The sequence below is a fragment of the Strigops habroptila genome, chromosome 1, assembly GCF_004027225.2.
Source record: "Strigops habroptila isolate Jane chromosome 1, bStrHab1.2.pri, whole genome shotgun sequence".
Lineage (NCBI taxonomy): Eukaryota > Metazoa > Chordata > Aves > Psittaciformes > Psittacidae > Strigops > Strigops habroptila.
The window spans coordinates 49,864,979-49,878,623 of record NC_044277.2 but is presented as its reverse complement, the minus strand read 5'-3'; the positions used below and the strand labels follow the sequence as shown (position 1 = coordinate 49,878,623).

Sequence of the window (13,645 nt, the reverse complement as noted above, 5' to 3'; positions counted from 1 at the left end):
AAAATTAATTGTATTTCATATTTCTGGACAGAAAGAGCAACTACAAACTAGCCTACAGGCTCTACCCTTTTTCATAAATAGATGCCTATTTTCCCTGGAAATGAAGTCTTTTCAGCAAAAAGAAATAAAACTTCTTCAGGGAATCACAGAATCATTTAGGTTAGAGAAAGAATCTTTAAGATCATCAAGTCCAAGTGTTAACCTAACACAACCTACTAGCAAGGCTGTACCAGAAATACAATGTAACCAAACATATCTTACAGGCTTCAACAGTGTCATTAAGATCAGAATCTATGAATTTTGTTGGGAAGATATGATCAGACACATACTATTTTAGGCCACATACGTACATGAGTGTCTGGCAAGATATAGTAACATCAGACATATTTAACAGTATTATTTCTATTCTGGTATTCCAGTAAGTATTTTACGGTGGTTAATCCAAAGATACACACCCATTATAACTGAATGAGAATTTAATTTTGCATAGGACTCTTAATTAAAAAAAAAAAAGCCAACAAAAAACTTCAGTCTCAACATGTATATTTTAAATGCATAACCTGTTTTTGAATGAATTTCTCTTTGTGGTTTATGCATGAAAGTTGGCCTAAAGAATACCAGTTTTATGAAATAATATTTATGCCAATGGCATAAGGAAAAAGGGTGATTCTAATTAAGTAAAAGTTTATTAAGTACATTTGGGAAAATTTCATAATCAGGGAAAAGCTTCTGATTCTGTCAACACTTTTTTGTAAAACTGCCTGTATAGCACAGCCAACATGTTACAGGTGAGATCAAAATCTATTAGACAAAAATAATTTTTTCCTGAAAATACTTCATATTTGACATGCAAATGTTGCTTTTGAGTGCTGAAAATTACCTTTCAATGAAAACATGAATAATTTTGATATACAATGACTCAAATAGAGACACTAAAAGTAAAATAAAATCGGCATGACTGGAATTCTTACCTATAATAGTAAATTTAAAGATTTTAGATGGTAGAGGCCTTCCTGCATAAGTGTCTGCATTGCTTTCATTCAATACTACTTGCAGTTTTAAGGTGTAGTTCCCAAGCTTCTGCAGATTTTCTAAACAGAAATACAAATGCAATTAGAAAGCAAACCAAGAAAAATTATAAATAAACTGAAAATATTATGTATGTGAACTTACTTACCCATTTTTTTAAACCAGTATGGCCATTTGCCTCCATGCTGACTGATATGGGAAATTATTTCTTTATTCCCAGTAGGTGCTGCAAACCAAACAATTAGCTACATGTATTTAGATTTTACATTGTAATTATTTTTTTTTCAAGTATTACTTATGACTCATTGTTAAGTATTACTATCACCTCTAAAACAAATAAGTATAAATTCAGCTTCATACTTAATCATGTTGATTACATTAAAAAGACAAAACCAAAACCAACCCAAACCAAAAAACCCCCACTTTCCCTACCTAATCCCATTTTAATTAAAAATTGCTAGCCTCAGACACATAAACTGAAAGCAGCAGATTTGTAAAGTTGAATTTTATTAGCTCTTTGGTTATACGTTCCCTGTTAAGTCTGAGCACTTGTAGGCTGTGCACTTCATGCTGGAAACTGATCAACTTGATTTGCTTAAACAGGAGCAATGGTAAAAACGTCCAGTTGACTGAATGTATAATGGAGGAAAGAAGAACATTCCTTTTTTCCTCCAAATTAAGAACACACTGAAACTTCAATGCAATTTTGGTTCTATAACCTAAGATAAGTCCAGGAACACATTCAAGAGGCATTATTAAATATATATTACAATTTAGTATATTTAAGATGTATTAATATTTTACAAAGTAAATATATATATTTTATATGTTATTTATAATATATCTTAATATGTTTTAGTTACGTTTTAAGTGTAATAAATACAGAATGCAACTGCAGTAAGATTACACAGGATAAAAAGAAATGCAGTAATGCGTTTGTTTATTGTCTCAAACCTTTTGGAAACAAATGTTCTTCTAAAGAGGAAAAGGTACCTTACACCTGCAGGATTATTACAATGCCAATGTTTGCTTCTTGTGCGAACAAGGTTTGCATGTATAATATTATGAAAACAATGGATAACTAAATGTCCCTGCTATGATATAATATAAATCCATGGAGAATACAGACAGAGGAAGAACATCTGTAATTTTGTTTCAAGTTATGTATTAATAGCTAATAGCCATAGCCTTCCTGATCCGGGACAATTCAATGGTGCATGTGTGAGATAGATGCATCTCAACTGCACCTCTGATTGCGGTTTACAGGAGGGAAGTAGCAAGATAATTGGCCAGAAGAACAGTCAACTAAGTTCTAGAATCAATACTTTGGCAATGAAAACAGTTTGCTTAAGAGCTCAAAAGCCCTGAAAAGATGCCTTAGTGTTGCCACAGATTGCCACAGCACCTACTTAAGTATTTTAACAGGAGTACCTGCAATTTAAATGAGGTCATTGGCAAATACAATCTGATAATCAGTATTACGTGAACATCCTTTTTCAACTTCAATTTCTTAATTCCCAGCACACTAGCTTGGACAACGGACATGCACAGCAGACAACAAGTGCCACTAAAATACCATGTGTTGTCTTATGACAAGAGTACTAAACTGAAGCTAAGATAGTTCCATTTAGTTTCCTTTGACAGGTATCACTACAGTAACCTCACTGCTTCAGAAGGGTATTTTTACAATTCTTATCAGATAAAGGAATTGGATTTTCCTATTGTATATGGAAAGAAATAAGGCAAACAAGACGAAGTTTCTATACATTTTAGATTTATTTCACATGTGCAGGGTGGGAGTTTTCAGAAAACTCAGTGTTCTAATTCTGTGTTCAACAAATGACTAATTTCAGCTGCCTCAGAAAGAACGCAATTCTTCAACAAGTGCAATGTAAAAGTATTAAGTGAAGCACCCACACAACAGAAACCACAAAACAGTAGCTCACATAAACTCGATTTTGTAAAATTCCAGAAATTTATGTTAGATATTCAACAAGTACGGTCCCTACTTTTACGCAGCTTGTGTGAACTGCTATGTTAGAAACAGTATCCATTTCAACCACATTCTTATGTACATTAAGTAGCTTGGAAATGATAGGCCCTCGTTGCATGTGACAGAAGAAGTAATCATAATATAGCATTAAGACACCAAGCACTTGGCATTGAAGCAACTGCCATTTCATGAAATGTGGCTTTGGAGTGCTATATGCTCTGATGGGATATCGTACTTAAAATTAACAGCTATATCCATCTATCAAATTCTAACATATTATAAGTATATACACAAAAAAATGCATTATCCATTATCAATTTTTAAAATAGTAAAGACTCAGTTAAATATACTGAAATACTTACAATGTAAAATAACCTTGAGTTCAACAAGAAGTTTCTTTGAACCTCCGTGGCTTGTACCTGGAAGTTTTTGCATTGCTTCGCCTTTTTTGTTCAAAATTTCTATTCTTAATGCTCCTGTATATAAAAGGAAAAATGTTGGACTGTTAAAATATGCTGTGCGAAAGTGATTGGAGATTTCTGTAGTCTTGTCTTTTCCAACAAAAATGTATAATATATTTTTAAATTGACAGTTTAATTTTTAGTATTTGGAAGAAAAAGATATACCTATTGGTGTACCAGCAAATCTTGTTTCATTTGGTAATAACTCATCTCCTTCAGGCCATGTTACTGATAATTTGTCAGGAAGTCTAGTGAAAAAGAAAGAATGAACAGTTTTTCTGCAAGTTAAAAAAACAAAGTAATTTATCTTTAGTAGAATATACATGAAGCTACTTTTCTGGGGGGGACAACACCAGACTATTTCTTCTAGATTTCGAGTTCTACATTTTTTTGTTTCTACTGAAACAGCTGACTACTTTCCCATTTGGAAGTAAAACTGAACTTTTTTTTTGTTCCTGAAGAAATACTAAAACTGTTATTAGAAACACTACAAAGAAATAATTACAATTTAGAGCTTACCTTGCCATTTCATCCTCTATGTATTTTTTAACAGCTTTTTCAGACACTGTTCTGTCAAGTTTTGAGATTGGAATAGTCTTCATTTCAGCATACAATGCCTGAGGTTCCTGAAGCAAAAAATTGTGTAGTTATAAACAGCCAGATTATAGTATGTATGTCAGAGAAGAAATACCTCTCTATCGAGGGACTAGACAAGTCGACATAGACATTATGCAATATAACAAATAACTACCTGGTGACTCCACAAGACACTGTACTAAAATTTGCTGAAATGACAAGGGTTAAGAATGGATGCACAACATGCTATTGATACCAACTGTCATACTCTATTTCATATGCAAATTTAAATATATCAGGTCATTGATAATGAATAATAATCTTACTATATTTTACATTAAAACTAATGTAATTGAGTAGCTTGATTATTTCTAGATTGCTGATTCTCAAAAAAAACCCCACCATGATTTTCAACGTCGTTTAAATAAGTCTGACCCAGGATTATGTTTAAAGATTCCATAGGCATACTAGTTGTGTGAACCCTTTTTATATTTGTCTTACCAAAGCAATTTGAACCTCCCCTCCAGTGGCGAATATGTCCCCATCATGGTCTCCATACAAAAAAAATTTCTGAATAGTTCCATAGAATATTGGAAGAGTCTTAACAGTTTTCACCTGAGAAGACAACAATTAACGTCAATACATTACTTCTGCATCAAACGCATAGTATTTGCCTTTTATAGGGTTCAAATGTTTATTGCAAAACAAACAACTAACCAGCTGTCCAGTTTTGTATGTTTTCCCGTCCCACTCTACTGCAGCATAAATTGTCCAAGGGCTCTGCATTCTTTTGGATGGTAAATCAGTACGTGTAGTTACTCCTTTAAAGACTGTGAATTTTATCTGTTTGTCATATTTTTCATGACAGTCTTTGAGCCACAAAGCAAATTCTCTGTCAATTTTCATTCGCTGCTCCTATAAAGAGATTACAAAATAAATAGATATTGTTAATGTATTACAAAATTTAAATCTGTCAGCTCCAGAAGTATGAACAATTATGAGTACAGCAATACTGTACTCAAACTAAAACAGATTCTTCTTGGAAACATTACAAAATTCTAGAAAAGCTATACTTGAAACCAAAGAAAGTGTTTCCCCCAGCACCCATATTCGTCTATGAAGAGGGTCTTTCCACAAAAACTGTTATATAACAACTAAAGTCATTGTTTAAGCAAATAAAAGGAAACAGCTGAATTTATTTTTTTTTTCAGGTTAAAAAAAGTCAGCTTTAGTACTCACTAAAACTGAGAAGTGTCTGCTACAACGTCCTGTAAAAGTGCCCAAGGTGAAAATTGTTCGGAATTCGGGTAATCAGTGACACAAATAAATGCCCAGTGAGTAAAGGTTTCTGTATCATATGCATTAAACCTTGCCATTACAAGAAATACTTAATAGAATGATTACCTGTCCATTGAAGATTCTTGTGAACAGAGTATTCTTATCTTTTAGCTTCAGCTCCAGATCCATGAAAGTAAGTTTGTTTGTGCTGACTTGGAACTTATCATTGGTAAATAATGCACCAGAAATTCTGTTATAGCATTCAATTGGTGCCAATCCTCTCTTCTTTGGAGGAGTGCACCAGTCAAAACTTAAAACAGAAGAAGACAGACATTAAAACCTTTTTTTATAAACAGGTTTACATTACAGCAACAGACTGGTTTGCATTGTAGAAACAGATTACCACTTACTCTTCCACAGTTGTGTATGGTATTAATCTTCCATTCCAAAAACATTCAAAAATAGGCCTTTTTCCTCTGGCACCCTTTTCTACTATAATGCAGTCATCGTCATCATCATCATCATCGTTTAATTCTTGATTAAAAAGAAGACAGTCTACATGAATAGACTTCTTAAAACACTAATATTATCATCAAAACCCAGTGTAGTCTAAGTTAAGAATAATCTACACTTCATAAGATAGGCTGAATAGCAGTAAACTTGATATCAAGCTAAGGTATATATAATGTTAGGATTATTTTTTTTTCCTGTGTAAGAAATGCCAAGCAGAAAAACTAAGGAAAGCTAAGGAAAAAATTTAAACAGGGAGTGAATAATAATTTTTATTTCATTAAAACAGTTAGAGTAGTAGGATTGTCTATTATAGGATTGATGAGCAGCAAAACATTTCACTCACTTGATGGAAAACATGGATCATCAGGGTATGTTTCTTTATCATACAGGAAGGGATGATACCGGATGATGCCTTCCACTATACCTTCTCCTTCAAAATGTGCCTTAAACTCAAAACTATCTGCTGCAGTATTTATATACAATGTCTGCATGTCATCTTTGATCTCCCTAAGATTGACAATCTTTGGTACTTTTCCTTTTTCAAACATTGAAATCTGGAAAAATATAAACCAAGTTGATTTTCCTTAGACCAAAAAACCTACAGTAATTAGCATTTGTGACATTTATCATAACTGTTAGCAAAATTACTTAGTTTCTATACCGCAATAATAAATAGTATTACTTTTCAAAAATTAAATTACATATCTTAAAATGCTGTAGTTCAAAATGCATGACTAAAGACAAACGGGCACAATATAACGTAAGCTGCCATCAAAGAAGAATTTTGACTAGTAAGTATATAATCTCTTACCTGAATGTCAATGTTGTTGAAAGGGCTTATGTCTTTTGTTACTGCATTAGTTTCGTTTCCTTTTGGTCCGTGGATATAATAGTGATAGATATGTCTGAAATAAAAAGGAAAAATAAGTCCCAGGAAGTAAAATTAAAAAAAATTGCACATTATCACTTTCAAAAATCTAAATAAATCATATTTTTATTAAAATATAACTGGTTCACTGCATTGTTACAAGTCAACTCCATGACAACATGTATACCTGGTACAAAAGATTTACTAAAGCGCATGACTCCTTTTTGCACCTTTCAACTCTCATCTCCTTCATGCAGAATCATATTAGGATAATTTTTTTTATAATTATGAACATTATAAATTGGAAAATAGTATATAAGTGAAAGAAAATAATTATAATTGTTACACTGCTACAGATCCTTTACATCAAAGTGCAAACTAATAAAACTACTGTAATTTGTTCTGCACTCTGGAGATGAAAAAGAACTAAAGCCAAAAAGCTTTCCATGCATAGTTTCCGATATCAGTTTTGTATTGATCATCTAATCATAATAGAAACATTTAACAAACAAGTCACTAGTCATCTATAAAAAAAAAAATAAAAAATAAGCATACCCCATCTGAAAACTCCCAAAAATCTACACGGTCAGATGGATTAATTATTTTCATAGAAATATGAAGTTTGAGAAAACTGAGGAATTTAAATCCATTTACTTCAACTTTTCAGCAACCTAGCTAATTCTTCCAACTTCAAAGACCGAGTCCTTAAGCCCAACGCAGGTGATTTTCAGATAAATGAGATTATACAAGTCAATGGGACTAAATGAATGAAGGATGTTACATGCATCTGCAAGAGCTTATAATTGCTTTTCTTCTGACATCCACTGCACTAAATGCACCCCAAGGAGAAATGTTGGTTCCCAGACAAAAGCTCCTCGTGGTCTCATTGGCACAGGACTTTAGAGCAGAGCAGACTGGTAAGTCCAAACTGCTTAGCATTTTGTCTGCATTTCTTCCAGACTTGAAATGGTACTCTCATGACCTTAAAACATAATTATTTTGGGGGTTCATTTCCCTTCCCTCCACTTCAAAGCATCTGAAACAATATGAGGGCTGTGCTGTAGCCCATTAAAGCAGAATGAAATTGGTATGCATGTGTGGCACAAGGTGCGTCAGAAATGTATGTGGAGGTGTTTGAGGAGAAAAAGGCCTTTACACTGAAATAGTGATGCAGGACTGTGTAGCACTGGGAAGCTAAACCCGATTAGTTTTACTGTAATAGCTATGAGGCATATACTTGTATAATTGCACCTGGGTTTCATCTCAAATAGAGGCAGTTCTTTCCCTTTAAGAGATCACTGGAATGAAATATCACACACCTAAGAGGGTGTTCACCAGAAGAGTACCTAGAATCTAATAAGGGACCTAAGTTATCTATCAATGTAGATGTACCCCCTCTATTTTCATGAGGTTAAAAAGGGTTTCAGCCAAAAGTTCTTACATGTAACACTGAATTATGTTTCATATAATAAGGTATTATCTAATCCTTACGTTAATCCTCATATTATTTATTATTATTATTAGATTGCAGGTAACAGCAAAATAAAATTAGATCTTGAAAATAAAGTTCTATGGTTTGCCACATTTTAACATTAGGCTATGACTTCATAGTTCAGTTTACATTCACAGATGATCTTAACAGATAACCCCACACAATTCACAGATACCACAGATTATCTCCAGGCTCTGCAAGCCCATTGATGATACTACTTTAGTATTGAGTGGACAGCATCATATATTTTTCTCCCTCTTAAACTGGGATGAAGCAGCAGCTTTTTTTTTTTTGTTGTTTAAAAACAAAACTAAAACCAACCCAAACCCTGTAAATACAAACAAAGCTAGATACCAAGGTTAGGAGAGCAGCTATGGGAAAAGTAACATCACATTATTAATAATCAGAGATGTAATTTTTACATTAATATAATTATTAAATTGGATATGATTATAACAAAAACAATGTGACATTGAAACTGATGTTTGTTTAGATGGGAGGCCCCCATTCAGTTTCTGTAAAATCAGTTAGCTAGGAAGCCTAATTGTGGCATCAACAAAATATATATCAAGATCCTTAAAAGGAATAAACCCAATGGCCAAGTACAAAAAGGAAATAATTCATCCTTATCTGACTTTGGCAGTAATCCACTTTTAAATCAAATCTTTAAAATCACCAACTTACGCCAGCTGCCTTGTCCAAAGATGAAAGTAGTTTTTCAAGTACTGCATGTGATCTGGTTGTACACCTGTAATGACAACTGCTGTGAAACTCTCTCTATCCCTTTCTTCTGATATTAGACTATGAAGAAATCTTTCATCATCACTTGTGATGTGAGTAGAGTCAGATGGCTACAAAAAAGTAAAATAATAAAAGCAGGAATTTAAACTGAATTTCTGAACTCCCATCAGCTTTGAAAGGGATTAAAAAAACCCATAACAGGAAAACAATACAGAACACATGATGCCAAATATCACAAAGGATTAATGCTTAAAATAAAAGCTTCCAAATTAAAATCGACAAACTAAGAATTGGACATCCCTGATCCAGTTCATTTTCAAGTCACTTTCATCACAGCATTTGAAGTGCTCAGTCTAGAAATGCATTTAATCATGTTTAATGTTGCACTGTGTGATACCCATATGCACTGCAGGCCATTTTTCAATACATTAAAGAGACAAATTCACACATTTAATTTCATATTGATATGGCCTGACTATTTCAATGATTTGTAATAATTTCCTAGACCTGAGTTGTCTAACCATTATCTCCACACTTCTGTTCTTGAGTACTTCACATCATCTCTTCCCTCCTGGATATTTACAAGTTATTTTTTACCTTTAATAGAACTTTACTTGCAATTGTTTTTTTTTTAAACTGTGTCAGCTTAACTTTCATTTTATATTACTACCACATCTTTTCAAATAGTTGATTGCACCACTTTCTTGAATTCTTTCGTAGTAGCTATGCATCTCATTCAGCTAATTTCCTCCAGCTAATGTGTTAGCTTATTTTCTACTTTTCTATCCCCCACCCTCCCTTTATAACATCAAATGGGGAGGGAAAGCATTTATGCCCTTTACAAAAAAACCCAAATTTTGCCCACTTTTATTTTCAGTTTCTACTTCTGTGACTCTACCTTCCCATCTCTATTACACAGAGATTAAAAATAAAACCCATACATTTCTGATGATTCACTTTTTGTCACAAGTCACTGACCCAAGACTGGCATGATAAGAACCTTATTTTACCACCTGTTTCTTTCTCACCCATACAAAAAGCAGGAACACTGATATTACCCACAAGGTATGGGCTATAATCAAGGTCTGATTACCTCATCATACACAGCACCCACTTATGCTTCCACCTTCACTCTTTGCTATATCTTCTCCTCTATCTCCTTGCTCAAAAATGTCCAAAGGACAGTTCTTTTCAGTCTTCTTCCTTATCTTACAGCTTTTCACTTAACCTTTTATTCTTCTTGAAAACCATCAGGACTGTTCATTTTAGTTTTAAACTAAACAGTTCATTTCTTTTACAAAATTAGTGAAGATTTGTGAAACCACTGGGTTTTGTTGATCTGGCTGGACTTTTCTCCAATATGCCAGTTAGTTCTTCTACATTTATTCTTTACTAATTCACAGAACAGTCATTTTTCTTTATGTTTCATACATGACAAAACAACTGCTGTTGTTAGAAATGTATTTTAAAATATTTTTCTTAACCTGATATGTCAAATTATATGGCATTTTTGTCCTTCAAACTGAAAAGAGAAAAAAGAATCACATACAAATAAAGCCTTATGATATAGTTTTTTCTAGTTTCCCACTTATTCCTCTTACTCTCCAGGCTGCAAATGATTCAGTAAGACAAAGATATTCCCAGATAGGTACAAGAATATTACATAGTGAAATCATGTTAACCTGGGAAAGGCTTTCAATTAAAAAAGAGAAAGTATTAAGGCTATTTACCTTTCTGTTTCGAATGTATCCACTATATATCGCTTCTTTGTTTTTCTCCTTCTTTTCAAAATCCTCTTTAGAAAGAACAAGTTCATGAACATCCTGAGACTCCGCAGGTTTGCTTATCATCTGATTGTATTAAAGAAACAGTATTTAAAATCAAAATCAGATTTAAAATGAACATAATAAAATAGTTATGCTGCAATTAAAAGCTAGGATAGTAACAATATGATTGTGTAAAAATGGTTTAAAATAAAGATTGACATTTACTTACTCTGGCAGACTGTCCAACGAAGAACACTGCTTGTTTGCCTCCAACTCCAAAATATGAGATGTCACTATTCAAACTACGAGGCACTGGCAAAGGGCGCACATAACCTGAATGATCACTGAGAGTAAAAGTGCCTTTAATACATGTTCTCAAAACAAAAGTAATTTAAAAGAAACTTTTGATTTAAACAGCTTGTATTAAATTCTTTTTACAGTCATCTTGTTAAAAAATCCTTCACGTTAGACCTATTATAAATACCACATTTAAATGTATGTGCCTAAAATTCTTGATGTGTTCTTTTTAAAAGGATGGTGACTGAGTAACTCTTTTCCCAAGTCACCTTATGAGACATTTCTGTCCTTCTAGCAAGCAAATCTTTTTCAGTCATACAAGTTCAACTTTTTCATCTGACTCTTCTGCTTATTACTATCCACATACGCTCTTTTTACACTGAAGTTCAGATGAAAGAGAGGAAAATATCTGGCAGGGAGAATCTGATTGAAAAAGAAACTATTACTATGAGAACTGTTCTCCAGTGATAACTCTGCAACAGGGACATAGTCAACAGGTCTGTGTGACAAGTACTGTGGTAACAGTAATTATGCACAGTTTTAACTGTAGAAGGTAAAAAGGCAAATCCCTCAACGCTCTCCCTTTGACCATGGCAAGATAATACAAAGCTGCTGCAAAAGAAAATGGTTTAGAAAAAAGAAAGCTTGATCTTTCCAACATCATCCTTTCATAGAAATACTTTTGAGCCAAAATGGGAAATAATGCTGACCATTAAACACAGTCTTGGAAAGACTACACAGGCCATCAGCAATTAAATTCCATGCCTTCTAAGTCAGCTTTGATAGATGAACAGTCTTACCTAGCTTAAGCAAACAGTAGGACAAACATCTGCTTTTAAATCATAGCAGTCCCAAACGAAAACAAGGTGTAGATGGTATCCTGGTATAATTTACAGCTATGCTCCCATTGAATGGTATCAACCCACAGTTTAAAGCTGTAGCTTAAAAATACTATACATTTCTACTGTTACTAAATTCACCTACAGCAATTTCAAAAAGCACAGAATTTCTTTACAAATGACTAGATGATCCAGAATCACTTTTTACGCCCTTATCTCCAGTTGTTTGAATAATTAGTCATTCTATTTGAGGATGCTTCCAATGCAAAAAACACCTCCTCAGCTATATTACCACTTTCCTTTGCCCCATTACTTTTTACTCTAGTTTCTCATAGACAAGTTAGTTACATGTATATGTATATAGGCTGTTATCCTCATCTTGACATTGACTGTCCTAGCCTCAAAGTATTTAAAAAGTGACTAAAGCTCAAGTACAGAACTGCTTTTCTGGAATTTTCAACACTAGGGTTAAGCCTGGCTGTGCAAATGGAAGATCTCTTGAGAACAGAATCTAAAATGTAAAATGAATTCATCTAGGTAGCAAAACCCACTATAAACCTCCACTTTCTTCTTTAAATGCAGAACACTTCAAAAGAACTCCTTCAAGAAATAGACATCTTCAGGTATAATATTACATTACATCATACACAACCAAGATACAAAAAAACGAAGACAAAAACAAAACCCCACCAAAAAAATCCAACCCCAAACAAACAAAAAACCCCTAAACAAAATCTCTGTATCCTTCATTCTAGTAGCATAACAGACATTGAATGCATTAATTAATTAATAATTAATTAATTAATTACTTAAGTAATTACTTAAAGGCTTTCAGGTAACAGATGAATACGCTATAAAAAAAACTCTGCAGAACATAGAATGTGCCTCAGTGTATGTAGGCAAGTCAAAGACAGCTTAGAAAAAGCCGCAAGAATAAAAAAACAAAACAACGTTCTCACAGTATCACAAGAGCAGTTTTGTGTTATGAAGCTTCTCTATTTCCTACTTACAAAAAGTAGGTGTCTATTTATTTATAATCACAGAATGACAGATTTTAGCTGTTGTTACAGAGATGTATCTTAAAAATTATATTGTGACCTTCACAGAGTTTCCTAATTGTAAAAATGATCAAAACTTTCTCACCTTTCGAAGTCACCTTGTCTTGTAAACTTTGACAACCTATACACAGCCCAGTTGTTAAGCTGTTTAGAAGTCATTCCTCTTCCATTATCAATCACAGCAACAGCTGATTTTCCTTGGGATTCATCAAATAACTGTTTTGGGGGAAAAGAAACAATAAACGAAAACCAAGGAGCACCAGACAAAAAAGATAATGCAAACTACACCTGAAAAAAGTAAAATATTTCTACCTTACCAATTTTATCTGTATGCTCCGAATACCAGTATTTCGGGATGTAGCTGATAGAGAATTGTCAATCAACTCAGCAAGGGCAAATGCTAAAGAAATTGAAGAAAAATAAATTTATAAAAATCTTGTTCTCAAAAGACAGCACTCAGAAAACAGGCACACACACAGAGTAGTTTCTTAGCTTCTTCTGAGCAATTCCCAAAATATAGACAAGAGCTAAGCTAACATCTTGATTTAAAAAAGAAACAAACAACAAAAACAAACTAAACAATTTGTGTACATATACATTATGATTTGTTCCATCATCAAACCTGCTGATGCAAGAACACAATTACTGGAAGTACCTATGAACAGTGATGAACTAACAGACTCCTTACCACAAGACAAACTTCTCCTTTTCCATGATTGGGAATGAATTTGTAT

General features: G+C 33.3%; 1 protein-coding gene across 3 annotated transcripts in view; it reads right to left on the bottom strand.

Moving 5' to 3' along the window:
* Positions 1 to 13,645, bottom strand: part of SMCHD1 (structural maintenance of chromosomes flexible hinge domain containing 1) — a 72,589-nt gene that overhangs the window by 42,044 nt on the left and 16,900 nt on the right. For all 3 annotated transcript variants that reach the window (XR_003990797.1, XM_030481276.1, XM_030481284.1), the window contains exons 4-19: positions 13,229 to 13,311; positions 12,997 to 13,127; positions 10,947 to 11,061; positions 10,682 to 10,801; positions 8,895 to 9,061; positions 6,662 to 6,755; positions 6,194 to 6,404; positions 5,748 to 5,871; positions 5,464 to 5,647; positions 4,777 to 4,974; positions 4,561 to 4,674; positions 4,003 to 4,109; positions 3,649 to 3,731; positions 3,385 to 3,498; positions 1,178 to 1,255; positions 972 to 1,091 (exon numbers count right to left, since the gene is read on the bottom strand). Coding sequence is in view for 2 of the 3 variants with exons in the window: in XM_030481276.1 (XP_030337136.1) it covers positions 972 to 1,091; positions 1,178 to 1,255; positions 3,385 to 3,498; positions 3,649 to 3,731; positions 4,003 to 4,109; positions 4,561 to 4,674; positions 4,777 to 4,974; positions 5,464 to 5,647; positions 5,748 to 5,871; positions 6,194 to 6,404; positions 6,662 to 6,755; positions 8,895 to 9,061; positions 10,682 to 10,801; positions 10,947 to 11,061; positions 12,997 to 13,127; positions 13,229 to 13,311 (2,043 nt within the window). In the remaining variant the exon portion in view is untranslated. The remainder of the gene's footprint in view (positions 1 to 971; positions 1,092 to 1,177; positions 1,256 to 3,384; positions 3,499 to 3,648; positions 3,732 to 4,002; positions 4,110 to 4,560; positions 4,675 to 4,776; positions 4,975 to 5,463; positions 5,648 to 5,747; positions 5,872 to 6,193; positions 6,405 to 6,661; positions 6,756 to 8,894; positions 9,062 to 10,681; positions 10,802 to 10,946; positions 11,062 to 12,996; positions 13,128 to 13,228; positions 13,312 to 13,645) is intronic.